Source organism: Pipra filicauda, unplaced genomic scaffold (genome assembly GCF_003945595.2).
Source record: "Pipra filicauda isolate LSUMZ 115617 unplaced genomic scaffold, ASM394559v2 scaffold311_size1313980_pilon, whole genome shotgun sequence".
NCBI lineage: Eukaryota > Metazoa > Chordata > Aves > Passeriformes > Pipridae > Pipra > Pipra filicauda.
Window position 1 is genome coordinate 1,016,927 of NW_024104434.1, and position 18,334 is coordinate 1,035,260.

Here is an 18,334-nt window from a genome sequence, read left to right on the forward strand (position 1 = left end):
GAAGGAACTTGTATCTGTCCATCCCATTATTAAAAAAGATGAGGCCCAAACATCCATCTGAATGCAGTATGATCCCAAAATTCATCCCCACACCCAGAGGCAAAGAGAGCAAGCTGAAAGTGTGCTGCAATTTTTCTTTTGCAGTTTGAGAAGAATGTTTAATTTTCAAGAAATTGATCTGAAAAGCAAATTTTGAGCCTTTCAAGTAGTTCTATTCTTATCCAAACAGTCACAAACCTGAGGATCATCTTGCCATCACAAGCTCATTTCAGGTCTAAAACTCTTGCACCTCACCCATGAGGGAACACTGATCTCAGATCATGCTTCCTGGCATTGCAGTATTACAAATAATAACTAAATGTTCTACCAAAATGAGACTACTCAAGTGATCTAGAGCTGCCTCTGGGTATGTTTAGATACTTGTACTCCAGTTAGACACCCCATTTGGCTTTCTCCTGTCTTCTGTTGGGGCACAGATATAGAGGATACTTCTTTTTGGTGGCAAAGCTGATTTAAGAAACCCCTGCCTTTTGTCCCAGCACTGTACTGTGAATTTATGAACCCTCATAAATTGTGCCAGCTTAAACTTTTTAGGAGTTGCCCTATACACAAGATCAGCAAAGGGATCTGAGTCAAAAGGGCACCAAATCCTGTTGGTAGTTGCAGAGCTTCCCTTCCAGGCCAGCTCCAAGCTGCTGCAATACAGGAGAAAACCAGGCCAAGCAAACCACCTGCTCCGGTGGTTCAAGTAAACTCATCTCAGTTGCTACTCTGATGGGCTAAATGTGATTGATAGGCTACAAGGTGTCCTCAAAATGTGAATCATAGAACCATAGAATAGTTTGGGTTAGAAGAGACCTTAAAGATCATCTAGTTCCAACACCCCAGTGAGTGGGATGTGTTCAAAGGGCTGCTTTGCACAGCTGTTCTGAATGAGAGGAGGGGAAAAGGGAAGCTGAAACCTGCCTCTTTCTGCCTTTCAACACAGCTGGGTACAGACCTGAAAGCCACTGTCACCTGCCCCTCTGGCTTACACAGCCAGGGTGAGAGGGGCAAGTGATGTTTGAGCCTCAGCTCCAAGCCAAGCACAGCCAGCCAACAGTGCCACAGGCCCTGTAAAGTGGGAAAATATTCCCAGTCGTTCAGAGTGAGACATTGAACATCTCATAAAAACACAGCTAAAGCACTTATTAAAAATAGAAAACGATTACCTGGACAATTACTCCTTGGAGTATTCTGCAATGCAAAGTCCTGACTGATACAAAAATTGGTGTTGACTTCTTGCTTATTAATATAATCTGGAACTGATTGTCAAATGTGCCAGGCCTTGTAAAAATGGGTAATTCAGCAAGAATAAGGTCTAGCTACTATTCAATCAGCAGGGATCATTGCTGCTGGCAGCATGAATAAAGTCTGCTCCAAGTATCAGTTAAAGAAGTTTCCTCAAGAGATCTTGTTTTCAGGAGCAATTTCTTCATCATCAGATGAGAAATAAAACCAGATGAATAATTCACATGAGCATCACCGTGGAAAGGGCAGTTTCATGTGCCCTCCCCCCCCACAGCTTAGCACAATAACCACCTGCAGACCTGCCACTGCCCTCTCCTCATCCCCACCATCCTGCTGGGGACCCTGGGGGTACAAAACACCTGAGTGGTTTTGAGGCATGTGAGTTGAAGAAAACAATGTCGTGTTGCTATTAAAAAAAAAAAAAGGATATTCATGTTTTTGTGACTTTTTTTTTTTCTGACATGGGCCATGGATGAACTTCCTGCAGCTGGAACAGACTTACTTCATCTCAGAGCTGCCCAGGATGGGTCAGGGGAAGACGTCCTGGAAGAGGCTATTTCTCTACACAGGCTATGAAAGCTGCCAAGAGATATCTCAAAAGGGGACACCTAGAGACAGGTAAGGTGGATCCCACCCAAGATTAGCTTGTACAGAGATTTTTCGTCCTATGATTGTACCAGGACTGCACCAAGGGCATCCAAGGCCGTGGCTGATCCCGAGCCAGCAGCTTTTCACAGCTAAGTGCCCTTGAAGTGAGGAAGCCTTGAAAAACATGTCCTCCCTCAGGTCTATTTTGAAATCAGAGCCCTGCCACAGCACAGGCTGCTCAGTGTAAGCAGGTACCTGTGTTGCATGTCACGCATTCCAGCTGGATGCACATGGGAAAGGATTGATGTGCAGACAGTTGTCATTGCAATGGGCTGGACAATTCCCAGTGCTCCAAAACATTTTTTTTTGTGACAAAAACTGATTTGTGTTTTCGAGGCAGAACAATTATAATGACTTTAATGACTTTTTATAACTGTACTGGAACAGTTTTGCCACAAACCCTGTTCCTCCTGTGACACCTGCAGGTTTTTCTGGGGTAAAAAATATCCCATTTCCCTTGTAATTCCTGTTTTCTCAAATATATGTCATTCTTCTTGCCTTTCTCCAGATTCCAGCATTTATACATCTTTGGGCAATATCAAAACAGGGCTGAACCCAGCAACTACTCCAAATTTTCTATAAAACACTCCAGATCACCTCCCAGAACAAGATGTGCTTCATTACAGCACCATTTTTCCTATCAACTCACATTTTGCCTGCAGCCCTTTTACATCTTCTGATTCTCTTTCCAGCCAGATATGCCACTTTCTGCCTCCCTTCTTCCCTACCACTCATTGCATCTCCTTCTGTTGACTTTGGAAACCTTCAGTTTAATTAAATAATTTCTAATTCTCATGAATGTTTGCAGACTCCTTTATCTTGATATCCCTGATCATCTCCTAAGGGTTAATTTAACTCACCTAACTTCAGATGCCGCTGAACTGCTCCTGATGCAGCAGCAAATGGCTTTTGGAGCAGCTGGTGGGGGTTTGTCTGGAGGTGGTGCTCCTGCAGAACTCGTGGGAGCTGTATATTCCCTTGTTATTTACTGGGGCAGCAAGACAAACCTTCCCCAGTTCAAAATACATCCACTCCTCCTCTCAGAGTAGAATATAAAACTCTCTTGACATGATTTATTCTTGTAAAATTCACATTGGCTGTGTTTTATTATCCTATTATCCTCTAGGTGCTTATAAATTGATAGTTTGATAATTTTTAACAGTATCTTCCTGGCTACTAGAATACTATTGGGTCTCTGATTCCCTGTACTCTCATTCCTCTCCTTCTCACACCCAGGCACAGTGTTTGCCCTTCTCCAGTCCTCCTGTGACAATTCCTGAGGTGCCAGGCTTTACCCTTCCCACTTCACAGCTACTCTTGCTTAGGTTCCTTCAGGCCCTTAAAATACATCAGTCTTGATTCCTCTCACCTTTAAACCTGTTCTTGCCCTGCACTATCTCTGCTCCTTTAAAGTTAATTTCACTTTTCACTGAAGGGTGAAAAAAAGAAAGAGTAGGTATTCTGTGGTTTCCATTATTTTGTTTTCCATTCTATTTTAGATGGTGGAATATTATATTAATCATATTATATTATAGAGTATTATTCTTATAGAAAATTCATGGACTTAATCCATCCTTCATTTTCCTCTTGCTTTCATGAATAGCCTGGATTGGTTTTTACATCCATTATTGCTTGAAATCGATTTGACATCTTGGCTTTTCTGATTTTGGGCTTATGCACGTGGACTAATATTTAAACTAATTTTTCTTAGGAATTTTTTTCTTCATTGATTCCTTTATTAGATTCTACTTCTTCCATAAGTGCTTACTTGGTTTGTTTTTCTTATTTTTGCTGGGTGTTTTTCAAACCATAGAAATATAGAATGGTTTGGGTTGGAAGAGATCTTGAAGATCATCTAGTTCCAACCCCCCCTGCCATGGGCAGGGACACCTTCCACTATCCCAGGTTGCTCCAAGCCCTGTCCAACCTGGCCTTCAACACTTCCAGGGATGGGGCAGCCACAGCTTCTCTGGGCAACCTGTGCCAGGGCCTCACCACCCTCACAGGAATTTTTTCCTAATATCACAGGATATTTTTTCCTAATATCCAATTCAATCCTGCTCTCTGTCAATTTGAAGCCATTCCCCCTTGCCCTGTCACTCCAGGCCCTTGTCCCAAGTCCCTCTCCCGCTCTCTTGGAGCCCCTTTAGGCCCTGGAAGGGGCTCTCAGATCTCCCCAGAGCCTTCTCTTCTCCGGGTTGAACAACCTGCCCTCGCAGAGCTTTGGGGGGCCTTACCCTGAACACATGAGGGAGCACATTCACTCTATGAACTTTTCCTGCTCAGAAAACAGCTTTGCATCAACACAGGCTAAAATCCACAGCCCCAAAGGAAAATTTCCCTGAGGAAAATAATTCCGTGAGCTGTGGCAGGTGGGGGTACTGATAAAGAATGTGGGTTCAGCTGCCTGTGTGGCTGCAATTCGCTCTGTTCACAAGCACTTTGGGCAGATACCCACTTTTTATACTGGATATAAACTGGATCCAGTGCCTCTCTGTGCACCTGAGAAGAGATGGAAAACCCTGGGGGGGAAAAAAAAATCAACAGGGAGCCAGTTGTGGGGCATCTTAATTGCCAAATTCATATAGAAAAATTTAGTAGCCAGAGCTCCCAGACTCCACCTCAGATACAGCTGAGCCTCAAGGACTTTTTTCATGGCTTCAGAAAATCCAAATATTTTGAAGTGCAAATCGTGCTTTTGATAAAGCAAAGCTGTGGTTTCACGGGGCAGTGTGGAGCAGGATATCTCCCTCTTCCTGCATGGAGGAGTGAAATCAAGTGGGTTCTGTTTATTGCCCTCTTACAGCCTGAGTGTTTTCACACATGTGAGGCTCTGTAAACCTATCAGCACCTGGAAATAAGGCTTCAGATAACTTTGTCCTGCTGATAAAACAGCTGGGAGGAGTCATCATTAATTGAGCTGGAAGAAAGGGGAGGGGGACCACTGGCTCAGAGGGAGCCTTTGGAAAACTGTTCTTTTGGGCAAGTCTCTGATGCATCATAGCATCTCTTACAGATAATTTGCTGGTTATTCATAGAAATTGAAATTTTGTTTAAAAAGTATCAGTCTTGTTTAAATGTCTTTTTTTTCACCTTTATTTTCACCAATTGCTGTGCTGTTCCTGGGAAATAGAGTCCAAGGCAGTTCTCAAGAGAAAAATTATCATCCAGCAATTCTTGAAAATGGTTCTTTAGCAGCAGCCTAGGAAATCTGAGAAAATGCAAAAAGTTAGAGCCTGAGTAAATCTGTGTATTTGCTTAATAGATACTTCCACATACAGTGTGTTCAACTGGCTTATATAAGAGTATCAACTTTAATATTTGATTTAGAGTTTAATATAAAGGCAACTGAGTGCAAAACACAATCAGATTTACTAACTCAGGGGAATGAACCTTTTTATGAAACTAACAATTACACATATAAAATCAGCTGAAAATGAGTTAGTGAGATGAAACTTCCACCTTCCTGACTGAACTCGTGATTAAACCATGATTAAAGTCAGTGAGCTAAATGAACATCTATCAACCTAAAATTCAATTCACACTTGAAAAAAAAAAAAAGGGAGGGACTGTTTTTCATGAAGGTTATTTCAGTGATGTGGAGTCGGCACATTGGTACCAGGGGATTGGTATCACATTGGTTGGCTCAGTTGAGGGGCTGGGAAAATTCAGTGCAGGCAGCTGGAGAAGGAACAAGCCTGGCACTAATGACCAACCCAGGACAGGAGATTCTTAAGCTCATGTATAGCACAATTCCCTCCTGTGTTGTAAACTGGACCTACTTGGGAAGCAGGCCAGCTCCCATGATTTTCTTGTCTCATTTACCACTGTTTTTAAGGCCATTGCTCAGAGTCATGTGCTACGATGAGATTTGCAGCCTCTTTGGTTTTGTAACTAAACACAAGCTCCCACCCTTCAAAATCAGGGAGGAAAACTCCAGTGCATGACCTTAGTGGTCCCTAAAATGGCCTCAGGTACATTGTAAAGGGAGAAAAAATGAAACCTGCCCTCTGGGGAGGGAGCTGTAAAGAGGGGTGGGAGCCACAACACACAGAATAGCAAAAAAACCCAGGTTTAAGGCTGCAGTTTGAGAACCTGATCCCATCAGCAGACCCAAAATCCCACTGGGATTCCCCTGAACTCAGCACTCAAAACCCTGCTGGGACCCTCTCCAGTCTGGTGACCCAAACTTCACCAGGACCTCTGTACCCCAAATCCACTGTGACTTCCCAAACCCAACACACTCATCCCTGCCAGAACCCCTCAACTTCACACCCCAATCTTGACCATAATCCTCATCAACCATCCCCAGCCAAGCATTCCAAACCTTGGCAGGACCTCTCCAGCCAGGGCAACCCAAACCCTGCTGGAACTTCCCCATCTTGGCACCCGAAACACTTCTGGGACTCCCTCAGCCCAGCATCTCAAACCCCGTCAGGATCCCTATCCACCCTTCCCTGTCCAACACTCCTTTCCTCATCAGGACTTCTCTAACCCAGCACTCCAAACCTCAGCACAATTTCCCCAACCCAGCACCCCAGTCCCCAACAGAACCCCCATCCCCATCTCTATCTCTGTTCTCATCCTCATTCACATTCACAACTCTGTCTCCCTCTACATCCCTGTCTTTGCCTCCATTTCCATTCTGATTCCCACCTTCATCTCCATCCCACCTCCAACCTCATCTACATACACATCCACATCCCCACCCTTATCCTAATGCCCATCCCCATCCCTGTTTCCATCTCCATCTCTGTCCCCATCCTCATCCCTATCCCGTCCCCATGCCTGCCTGTCTCCATCTCTGTTCCCCATGCAACCCCATCTCCAGCTCCTTTCATGTCCACATCCTTATCCTCATCTTCAACCCCATTCCTGTCTCCATCCCCATTTCTATTCCCAACCCCATCTCTTTCTCCATCTTCATCCTCATTCCCATCCCTGTCTGTCTCCATCTCTGTCCCACTGCATCCTCATCTCCAACCCTTCCACATATCCATCCTTATCCGCATCTTGATACTAGTTCCCGTCTCCATCCCCAACCCCATCTCCATCTGTCTTCTTCTCCATCCTCATCCCCATCCCTGGCTCCATCTCTGTCCCCATTACATCCCCGCCTCCAACCCCTTCAACATCCCCATCCTTATCCCTGTATTCATGCTCGTTCCCATTTCCATCTTCAACCCCATCTCGTCCTTGTCCCCGTCCCCCCTCCAACTCCGCCACCGTCCCCAACTCTCTCCCTGCTCCGCTCCCATCCCAACCCCTCCCCTCCCCATTCCCGTTCCCCTCCCTGCCCCGCCCCGAGTGCTGCCGACGGGGCGGTCCAGGGGGCGGGGGCGGCTCGGGGCCGCCTTTGTGCGCGGCGGGGCCGGAGTTAGGGCAATTCCGCTCTGCTCCGCTCCATCCCATCCCATCCCGTCCCGCCCCATCCCGCTCCATCCCACCCCGCCGTGCCATGGCCGCCCCCCGCCCGGCGCACGGCTGCGGCAGCGGGGCTCTGCTGGGGCGCTTCGGGGTGCTGCTGCAGGCGCTGCTGGCTCTCTGCGCCTTCAGCACCCTCATGCGTGAGTACCGGGGAGCTCGGGGGCACCCCCTGCCCGCGGGGGGACCGGGGGGGACCCGCGGTGCCTCGGCGATGCTCAGGGGAGTGGGCGCCCGTTCGCTTAAAAACACCCAAGTTTTGTGTCTTAGCTCCCCGTGGGATTGCGGGTGGATGTTCCCGAGCCGGCAGTTGCAGCGCCAGATGCTCCGTCTTAAAAAAACTCCCGTCCCCAGCCCTAATCTGATGGTAATGAAGCACCGCGAGCGTGCGGCGATAATCTGCTAAAATTGGCCGCGCTTGTGCGAGCCAGTGCTCAGTCACTTAGAAAATTTTAATGAAGGGTAAAAACTATTGGTGTAACCGCGGGAGTTGCTGGGGAGGGGCTGACAAAAACGGGGCGGGTGTCCCGTACGGCGCTGCTGGGTGAGGGTGATTAAATTGCGTTGGGATGCTGTTTTGTTGAGTTTTGCTTCAGCTGCAAAGTTTCCGGGCTTGAGAGGCTGGGGAAGGAGTTTACGGAGAGAACGTGTTTTGCTGGTTGCTGCGAAGCGGGGTAGTGAGAGAAAACAGCTGAGGAGGGAGAAAAATCACGCGGGTTGTGATTTCCAGGAGCAGAGGGAACGGCCTCCAGTTGCACTAGAGAAGATTTAAGTTGGATGTTAGGAAAAACTTCTTCCCCGAAAGGGGAGTTGGAACAGGCTGCCCAGGGCAGTGGGGGGGTCACCGTCCCTGGAGAGATTTAAAAGGCATGTAGATGTGGCACTTAGGGATGTGGTTCACTGGTGGACTTAGCAGTGCTGGGTTAATGATTGGACTCGATCTTGGAGGTCTTTTCCAACCTCAGTGATTCTGTGATCCTGTGAAAAGGGGGAGAACATTAATGCTGAAAGAGCCGAGAAAATTTATTCTTGTTTTGTGCTGCAGCTGCGTTTTGCTCAGAGCAATGTGTGTGTTGCTACTTCTAAGGGTTAAGTGGTTTAACACAAGTTGAAAAACACGCCAGAACTCGATCTGTTTTTCTTGTTTGAAAGCCTGTGGTGACAGGGAACTGAAACTTTCAACTTTTCTGGCTAAGTAGCTGCAGATTTTGAGGTTCTCTTGCCCTTCTCTGCCTTCTGGAAACCACTTTCAAAGGCTCCAGCACTGCGGTTAACGCCGGGCTGCCAGAGAAAACTGCAACATGTTCTTCCCAGAGATAACTGATACCATTTTCCAGCTGGAGAAGCCCAGTTGCAACATGTCACTGCTTGTGTTTCACCAAATATTGACAGTAAGAACAGATTGATCTCTTTTTCTGTTCCTGTTCCCCTTGGTGATACGTGCATATGGGTTATTGTCCTGTAAACTCCACGGGGTGTCTCATAAAATCAAGGACACCGGTAAATCATGTCAAAATACCTCTGTGGGTGAGGCTACATATCCCCTTCTAGCAAATCATCAACCCTGGGCTAACTGCTGTCCTCCCCCTGGTGCAAGGGCTGATATTTCCTTGAACATTAACAACATCTTGGTTAATGAGGAGAAACCGAAAGCTGATTCTGCGGTTTTGTTGTGAATCAGCTCAGTGACTAAAGCTGTGGAGGAACTGCTGGCTGGGACCCCAAAAGCAGATGTGTTTACAACGCTGGGATCCCAACCACAGCACCTCCTCTGGCTGCAGCTGGGCTGGTGGTCCCTAATCCACCCCAGCTGGGTCTTATCTGTGCCCCTGTCACACACTCCCACCCGGAGGCTTTCTTGGATCTAGTCTTGGGCTGTTTCTGTGCTAACTCCTAACCCATGATGGTTGTACTGGTCTTCCCAATGGCTTTATGTTGGGCAACAGCTTGCAGCTTTTGGGCTATTCCTGTGGCTCTGTCAGTTGGCAGCCTTCTGGGAAGGAGAAGGCTCCAGTCTTTGGGAGGTATCGAAGCATCTTGAGCCGAGTAAAAGGGTTCCTGGGAACTCGATTGCATCTCCACTACGTCCAGCCCAGCATCAAGTCAGGCAGTCCCAGCTGGATGACTGCATCATCCAGAACTTGGGATGCTGCTGTCACTGGGGTCAGCCCTTCTTTGATACTGCTTCCTTCAGTACTGTGGCATTCCTGGGTGTGTGTTTCTGTTGTGTTTGTGACTGATTTCTGCTTTACTGGCATGTTACCGGCCAGTTTGCTCACACCTACAGATCAGTGAGTGGAAATAAGGTCAATGAGGGTGGGAAGGCATTGGAACAGGTTGCCCAGAGAAGCTGTTCCAGCCCCATACCTGGAAGTGTTTAAGGCCAGCTAGGATGGGGCTTGGAGCAACCTGGACTAGTGGAAGGTTGGAATTAGATGGTCTTCAAAGTCCCTTCCCAGGCAAACCATGCTATGAAATTCCTGTCCAAACCCAAGCCAGTGCCTTTTCCATTCCTTCTGTGTTAAAGCAGCAGCTCAGCTATAGGAGGACCTGAATTTAAATAAATAAGACTTCCAAATGCTGTGGCTACTGTTCAGAGCACTTGGAAACACCTAGAAAAACTCAGACTAAAAATAAATGTGGTGCTCTGCGAAGTTTTGCAGATGTTTGTGCAGGGAGTGTACAAACTCAGAGTACTCATGATGTGGGTCCCAAGCATGGCCATTGCAGGAAGGGTAAATTTTTATGTTTTTTTTGCCAGAAGAGTTTGTGTCCTTGAATTTGTTTCTTGGAGCCGTGGACAGGTTTTTCTCCTGCCAACCTGATAGGAAAACCTAACAAAGGAGGAAGTTAGACTTGAGTGATTGAATGGGACGAGTGGGGTGGTTGCAGTGGGGTATGTGAAATGGGTCTTTTATGTGGTAAAAACAAAACCCAGAAATAAATCCTAGGGAGTCAGGAAAGCTATTTAGTAGGTTTATATCAGTCTGTCAACTACCAAGAGCAGTAGTGATGACAGAGTTCATTCCAGCCTACAAACACACTCTTGCTTTTCCAGCAAGAAGGTCTTTAAGGTTATAGTCAAGCCTAATTCCAGTGTGGTCCAAGGCTTGCTCTGGTTGCAGCTTTGCTGCATTTGGTAGTCAAATGGCAATGAGGTGTTACCCTTCCCACCTGCCTGGGGTGGCTTTGGAGGCCCTTTGGCTGTAAGAACACTTGCTGGGAGAACTGAAACACCAACACTTGAAAGCAGAGGCAGTGAAGTTTGGCAGCTGCACAGTTGTGGCAATCTGGATTCCTGTGCAAGAGCTTCCCCTTGGGGAGGTCATGACACTGAGGGGTGTGGATAGTTGTGCAATCCCATCTGAAGTAGTTTGTAATGCTTTGCCACAAGCATCGCTCAGCTGAGTGGAAGAAGCAGCATTGCAGTTACCTCAGCTGCAGAGGCTGGGTGTGATTTTTGAGGGCTGAGTTCCTACAGTTGCTGCTATTTGTTTAAAATTTTATTTAGGAAGGGGCTGTACACTAGCAAAAGTTGTCCAGGTTTACACACTGGACAGCAAAGTCCTTTGAAATGAGGGCATATATTCTGCATGAATTATAGCCTTTTTTGTGAATTAAGTGGAGTACACAATTAACAGATTTTGGGAATTCCAATTCACAATTCTATTGTGAATGGAAAAAGTTTTCTTTGGAGCTGGTATACTTACTTTCTACCCCACCACAAACAGTGTGCAGGACATGTAAGAACATTTATTTTTCTTCCAAATATCTGTCTTCCTGAAACTGTCTTGGCAACCCTCTGAGCTCCAGAATGAGGTTTAGTAGAACCTGTGCTGTAGGTGTGTAAAAATAGACTTAGTTCTGGGAGAGTGTTTATGCTGCCAGGCAAGGAGAGCTGCACTGTACTGAGCTCAACAGTCCGCTTCTCACAGCGAAATTTGAATTTCAGCTTGTCCTTTGGAAATTTCTTGATCCTGCCTCATATGACAGCAATGTCCCTCTATCTCCTCCTGCACATCATTGCTGGGTAAACTCTTAGTCTAAACAGGCAGAGCTGTTGGCAGTAGGGACCCTGGTGCTGACCCCCCAGGCAGGACTTGCTGATGGAGATGCTCTGTTAAGACCTGGGATGGTGTTTTATCCAAGTACCTTGCCCTGAGACGGGACCACAGAATAGCAGTTTGCCAGACTTCCTGTGAAAGGAGGAGGGGTAGAAAACAGTTGTTAAAGAATATCAGAAGTATCCCCTTGCTCTGTGGTATGTGTTTCCCTGGTCTCTGTGGACTGACCAACTAACCTTATGGTGCATTTTTCTCCTGTATGATGGGCAATTGGTTAGTGAAAATGGGAGACAGCATCCTTGGGTATGGGATTGTCTGAAATTTGAGTGGAAGCTGTGGTACTCATTTCTGCCAGATTCTTAAGTCACCTCTTGGGACTTTTTAGTAGGCCCTGTAGTGATAAGACAAGGGGTAATGGTTATAAACTGGAAGAAGATAGATTTAGAGTAAATATAGTAGGAATTTTTTTACAGTGGAAGTGCTGAAACACAGAAACAGGTTGCCCAGTGAGGTGGTGGATGCCCCATCCCTGGAAACATTCACATGGTCAGGTTGGATGGGGCTCTGAGCGACTTGATGTAGTGGAAAGTGTACCTGCCCATGGCCGGGGGGTTGGACTAGATGACCTTTAAAGGACCCTTCCAACACAAACCATTCTGTGATCCTGCCCCAGTGCTAAGTTCAGGCTTGTTGTTGCACATAGCTTGAATTGCTGCACTGTTTCTGTGCTTCAAAAGTATCCTGAGTGCTTTCTGGTTTGTGTTTTGATTTTACACTGAAAATATCTCATAACAGTGGGTGGAAGTGTGAGCCCGTGTCAGGAAAGAGAAGAAATAAATGATAGAACACTTGATCTGTCCAGACTCCCATTCTGTTTTGAAATAAATCTGCTCAGGACACAACAGCACTACAGGCTTGTTGTGCCCAAGACAGGCTCTGCTGACTTTGCTTCCTCTCACACAAACGTGTAATTGTGTGTGATTTTGGTTGTTCTCACACATATGTATTTAAATTCCAGCTTCACCCCTGTAAGTGCTTTTCCCTCTTGGGAAGAGCAAAACCCCAGAGGTTAACTGTGTCTCTGGCAGAGCTTTGCTGCCTGTAGTAGCCAATTTACATGTAGGTTTGTGGGTTAAGCACCAAGCTGCACATGGCAGGACTCTCAGTACGTTTTTCTTCTGCTTCAGTACATCTGAAAACTGGCTGAGCTTGAAAACACGTGTTGTGCTTTGTAGGCTGGAAGGTCTGTGCAGCCCTCAGTGTGCTTCATTAAGCTGCACACAGCTTTCCACAGGGCTTTTGAATTTCAGCTGCTGATTACACTGACCCCTTCCTGGCCGTCACCTTTTGAACAGCTAAACCCTGTGGCTGAGCAGGGGCTGGGAGGTTCCTGGTTCCTGAAGGAACAAGTGGGTTGGGTGAGCTGAGAAATGAGCTGGCAGAGTGGAGCTGTGTGAGAAGTTCGCTCTAATCCATGGGCAGTGGAGAACCTTGCTGAGTTGGTTCTGTGGTGAGCAGTTGATGTTGTTGGGTGACTTAACTCTACAAGGAACTTTACAGGGAAACTAGTCTTCTGTAGCTAAGGGATGTAGCAAGTAAAGCTTTAAGGAGTCTTAAATTTCCAGCTGTTTTTTTTAATAGGATTTGTCAGAAAACTGTATGGCAGGTAGATTTTCATGATTAAAGCTGGAGTTGGATAAAATGCTATCTTGAACATTAAAAGGGAGTTGAAGCTAGGTCCCTTCCAACCCAAACCATCCGTGGTTCTATGATAACTAACTGTCCAGTTGCATCACTTCGTTCTTCAGGTGTTTTCTTGTAATGATCTTGGATCTTCTGGTCTTAGCTTTATTCTTTCCTTGTCTTAACTCCATTTTTCAAGGGACTGATTTGAAATGTAGTGGTACTTTAAAGAAGAGAGTCACTACTGCCTCCCCCAGGGCATTCTGCATTTCATTTGGACTCCATCCCCAGTCCAGGTCTCCTACAAGATCTATTGTGTCATCAAATAACATGCTCTGTTAATAATAATAATTAGTCTGCAAAGCATGACTAATGTTTGTTATCTCACAGCTTTGGTTTGTGACACCTGGCAACTGGTTGTAATGACAGCTCTAAAGATCTACACAGAAATAAGGCACAAAGGGTAGAACTTAAAACTGAGAACCACGCCAGAGTACTCTGTGGCCTTCATTTGGACAGTTGGACTCTCCAGAAGGATGAATGTTCCAGCTGAGGCTTCTGAGCAACCTGGTCTAGTGGAAGGTGTCCCTGCCCATGGCAGGTGTGGTTGGAACTAGATGGTCTTTAAGGACCCTTCCAATCCCAACCATTCAATGATTCCGTGAAACATAACCTCCATTTCTATTCCTTCCCAAGAGTATCCCCTCTGCCAGTTTTGCTACAGGTTCTTATGTTCTTGTAGCACTGGTACAAGGGTATTTGGGAGGGAATGACTGACTACACCTTGTGCAGATCAGGGGATGTAAGTCAGTAGCAGTCAGTCTCCTTAAACCACTCAGAGGTGTTTTGAGGAGGAGAACCAGGACTTTTGCTGCTCCCTGAACTGATGGGAGAGTGCCTGTTTCACACTTATCTGGGCAGCAGCACCTTGGCTGCTCTCAGCAAACAGTGTCTGCTGCTTCCTCCCATTGTGTCTTGTGTGGAGCTGTCTGAGGAGCTGCAGGCTCAGCCTAAGAATAGTGCAGACCCCAGGGTTTTGGCTCTGCATCCTGCATGTTGGCTTCTTTCCTGCCTGGGGTTGGAAAAAGCCTGGGAAAGGGTGTGTCCTGCAAAATGGGTTAAAATGTGGTGTTGGAGACTGTACTGCCTATAAATAACACAGAGGAGGGGCAGGGGAAGAGCTTCTGTTTCCTCCCTGGTACAGTAGCTCCAAGTCCTCTTCTGCACAGGCCAGAAATAAAGTCCTGACCCTCTTGCTAGTGGGATGTGGCCCTGGACATGGGCTTTACAGCAGGCAATTTAGCTAATCCCTGTCTTAAAGCATCTTAAATGCCTCTTCTGGGCATTTCAGCCTTTATTTTTGTTGGATCTTTCACAATTTAAGTCTCTTAATGCTTCTAACTACTTCTAGTATCAAGTTCACTTTTGGGGCCTGTTGCTGAGCTTTGTGGGGTCAGGCCTGCATCCCTGTAAATCAGATCCCAAAAGCCTGGTCTGTTGAGTCAACATCTCCCTTCCAAACCTCAGCTTTTGAATCCTGTGGTTGATTGCAGTAAGATTTACCAAGGAGGTGGTCTGACTCTCAGCCAAGCATGTCTAACCACCTCCTAAGGAAGTAAGTTTTCCCTTATAATTTTGCAGAAACCTGGCTTGGTAGCCTGTTTTGCTAATCTGCAGCTGGTTGATTCTGCAGTTAACTGCCTAAATTAGGGTTTTTATTTCCAATAGGGATAAAAGGCACCTGTGCTGATGCACAAATCAGCAGCAGGTCTACCTGAATGCAGTGTGGGGTCTGGGGGGGATGCAGGGGTGATGCTCCACCATGAATGGGGTGAGGAACAGCACAAGGAAATTGGATGGTTGTTGCTGTCCTTGTCTTAGTTATAATTGGAGAATTTGTGTTTAAAACCAAAAGTAAACTGTGGGACATTGGTTGCTCCAAGCTCAGGCAACTTCAGGGTAGTTTTAAGTGTCTAGGGCAGGCAATGCTCTCTGTTCCCTTTCTACTGCATCTAGAGAACACCATAATAAATGTTTGCCTCTATATTACCCTGGGAAAGGAGTGAGAATAGTTGTCACTGAGCTTTTACCTTCTAGTTTTCTAACTGTTTACAGATCTATATTGAAGACTCCTCCCAAATTTTTTTGACATTTCACTGGTTCTTACTGAGTTGTCAGCTTCCACCCAGCCTGGTGGTTCTGAGGGGACTTCAAGCCTGTATGATCTTTATTGTCCTTGACTGAAGAGGAAGGGCTGGGGAGTATTTTGTTTCCTGCCCTACCCCTTCTCAGTTGTGGGCAGGGTATGTCTCTCAAATTGTCACTCATCTTCCTTCCCTTTTGGTTCAACTTCACAGCTTTTTGTCTGCAGTGACTGGAGCCAAGGAGGGGTGGAGTGGTAACTTGTGAGGACAGACCCTCAAGAAAGCAGGCTTTCATCTCAGTGGTGATGGCAACTGTTTAATGTCTGAGTGGCTCCTGTTCAATGGGATAGACCTGGATCCTCTTCTCCTGACTCTTAGAGAATTTTGGAATCACAGAATGGTTGGAAGGGACCTTAAAAGTCATCCATTTCTAACCTTACTGCCATGGGAAGGGACACCTTCTGCTAGACCAGGTTGCTCAGAGCCCCATTCAACCTGCCTTTCAGCACTTCCAGGGATGGGGCATCCACAGCTTCTCTGGGCAACCTGTGCCAGTGCCTCATCACCCTCATAATGAAGAATTTCTTCCCAAGATGTGCAGTAATGTTGCTTCCTTGCATGAGCCAGCTTGCTTTGCACATGGACAAAGCTGAGAAGGGAAGCAGAGTTAAAATAACCTATGCTGTTGCTGGGAGCACTGTTGGAAAGACAAATTCCTCCTGTCTTCTGGTGTAGACCCAGTACACACTATTCTCATTTTCAATCGAATTGCGAGGGGGTTCTCTCCCATCCTGTATAGCTCTGTGTGCACTAAACTCAATTTTTAATTGGTTTAAAGTGTTTCAAAAATTTTAGTTGGTTGTGGGTGCTAGAATTTAAATATCACATATGTCTTGTTTGCTTGATGCAGGCACAACTTCTCTTAGATCAATCCACCCTTAAGGTTTATTTTGTCTGAGCTGTGGTAGCAAACCCATGCCTACAGCTGGTGGAAAACTGAGTTGACCCCAGTGAGTGGAGACATGTTTTTGAAGAGCAAAGGAGACTTCAGCATTTTTCCAGTGTCAGTCAGCTGAGCCTGTGTCTGTGCCTGCCATGGCTTGGCTCCCTGCAGGCCTTGGAAGAGGAGTGTGATGCCTTGCAGTCACTGCTCAGCCTGTTGCTCCAGAACCTTTCTGTGCTCCCTCATCTCCTTGAGTTTTCTAAGACCTGATGCTGCTTTAGTGTGGATTTAACATCACCCCTAAACACTGGGTCACAGCTACCAAATGACTCTGCTCCCTGTTAAGCTCTGGTAATCTTGGCTGGATTTCTGGTTTAATTTGGAGACAGCCTGCTGCAGCTCTGCACAGTAAATACCCTAATGCCCTATTAAGCAGTTAATTATTTCTCTATAATACTAGCTTTTATCTTTAATACAACAGTTTTACTGTCTCTGATAATTACACAGTCTCAGATAACTCTCTTAAATCTAATGAGGCATGACAAGCTGTGTTCAACAAGGCACCACACCATTAACTTCTTACCTCTTACTTGTCATCTTATCACACTGAATTACTGTATTTTCAGCCTGAGTGGCTGTGGATACATAACATGTCACTTCTCATTAAGAAAATAATGAAAATCATCCCTGGTGCTCTCGTGGCCAAGTTAGTGGTCAGCTGGTGGTCTGAAGACCCTTCCAACACCTACTCTGCAGCAACATGGTCTTTGCCCCTGAACTGAGGGTTGGTTTAAGTACTTCAAACAGCTTGGTTGGTGCACGGGTCTCATGGTTGGGGTAGATGAAATTCAAGAGGCCCTTTGAAGGGCACTGGAGATGGTAGACCTTGTCTGCACTGATGGAAGTCATTGCTGCAGGGATATCTTGTGGTAGGATTCAGCTGGATGAGGGAAAACAGGCTTTTTTTCTGGACAGGGGTAGGACACAAGGACACAGATGGCTGCAGCAATGCCTGGTATAACTTAATTGATGCTTTGTTACTCATTAATGGCGATAACTGATCAGGTCATTGGAAAGCTGGTTTTCTGTGGATTTGAGAGTGGCACCAAAACCTCTACGTGTGCTTGACTGAAATGCTGAGGTTAGGGAGATTGTAGAACCATGGAATGGTTTAATTTGGAAGAGACCTTAAAGATCATTTCGTTCCAACCCCTTGCCATGGGCAGGGACACCTTCAACTAGTTCAGATTGTTCCAAGCCCTGTCCAACCTGGCCTTGAACACTTCCAGGTATGGTGCACTACAGCTTATCTGGGCAACCCGTGCCAGTGCCTCACCACCCTCACAGTACAAAACTTTGTCCTAATATCTAGTCTAAATATCTCTTCTTTTAGTTTAAAACAGTTCCCCATTGTCCTGTTACTATCATCTTTTTGTTTATTGCCCTGCCACCTTGCCAGGAAAGGTAGTACAAAGCTGCCCTTTTGAAATGTCAAGGCTCCTGTCAGGGAAGTCCCTGCATCCTCCCAGATTGAACCAGGAAGGCATTTCCCAGGGGAATGAGCCCAGGCTGTCCCTTGGGGCAGGTGGTGTGGCTTCAGCCAGCAGCTTGAGTGCTCCAATACAGCTGGAGTGAACAGAGCAGTAACCTGACCTTGTGTGTTTTCAAGGAAGAGTTACTTCAGATATCTCATTCAGAGCCTGTGGTTGGTGGTACTGGAGCCATGTGCCTCAGACTGCTGCTCCACAGTGGTAGCCAGTGGGCATGTAAAATATCGTGTAATTGAAGTATTATTTTACTATTAGCTGGCACAAGCTTGGAGCCATGCAGGCTCACAGGTTTTGGGGGCTGGCACTTCGTGCTGGAGATGTGTGGGAGGTTCTGCTTCCTCAGAGATCCTCTGGTCCTGTTAACTGCAAGGAAGAGATTGCCTTAGTGCACTGCTGAGACTCAAAACCTTACCAGATTTTTGGGCTATGTCATTTCACTATCACTATCATGATTTCAAGTTGCCTGGAAAAATTATTAGGGCTGATAGGTAGTGGTGAACCCTCTCTAGTTTCCCTTAGGCATGGGAATGCTGTTGCTGAGGGATGCCAGAAGCACGCGTGGATCTTCAAACACCTCTGCTGTTCATC

The 18,334-nt window shown here is 46.3% G+C and overlaps 1 protein-coding gene across 1 annotated transcript in view; it reads left to right on the forward strand.

Annotated features, from left to right (window-relative positions):
* The first annotated feature begins 7,376 nt into the window (after positions 1-7,376).
* LOC113997818 (store-operated calcium entry regulator STIMATE-like) overlaps positions 7,377-18,334 on the forward strand; it is a 33,571-nt gene continuing 22,613 nt past the window's right edge. The window contains exon 1 of the mRNA XM_027739954.2: positions 7,377-7,505. Coding sequence (XP_027595755.1) covers positions 7,397-7,505 — 109 coding nt within the window. The 5' untranslated portion in view covers positions 7,377-7,396. The remainder of the gene's footprint in view (positions 7,506-18,334) is intronic.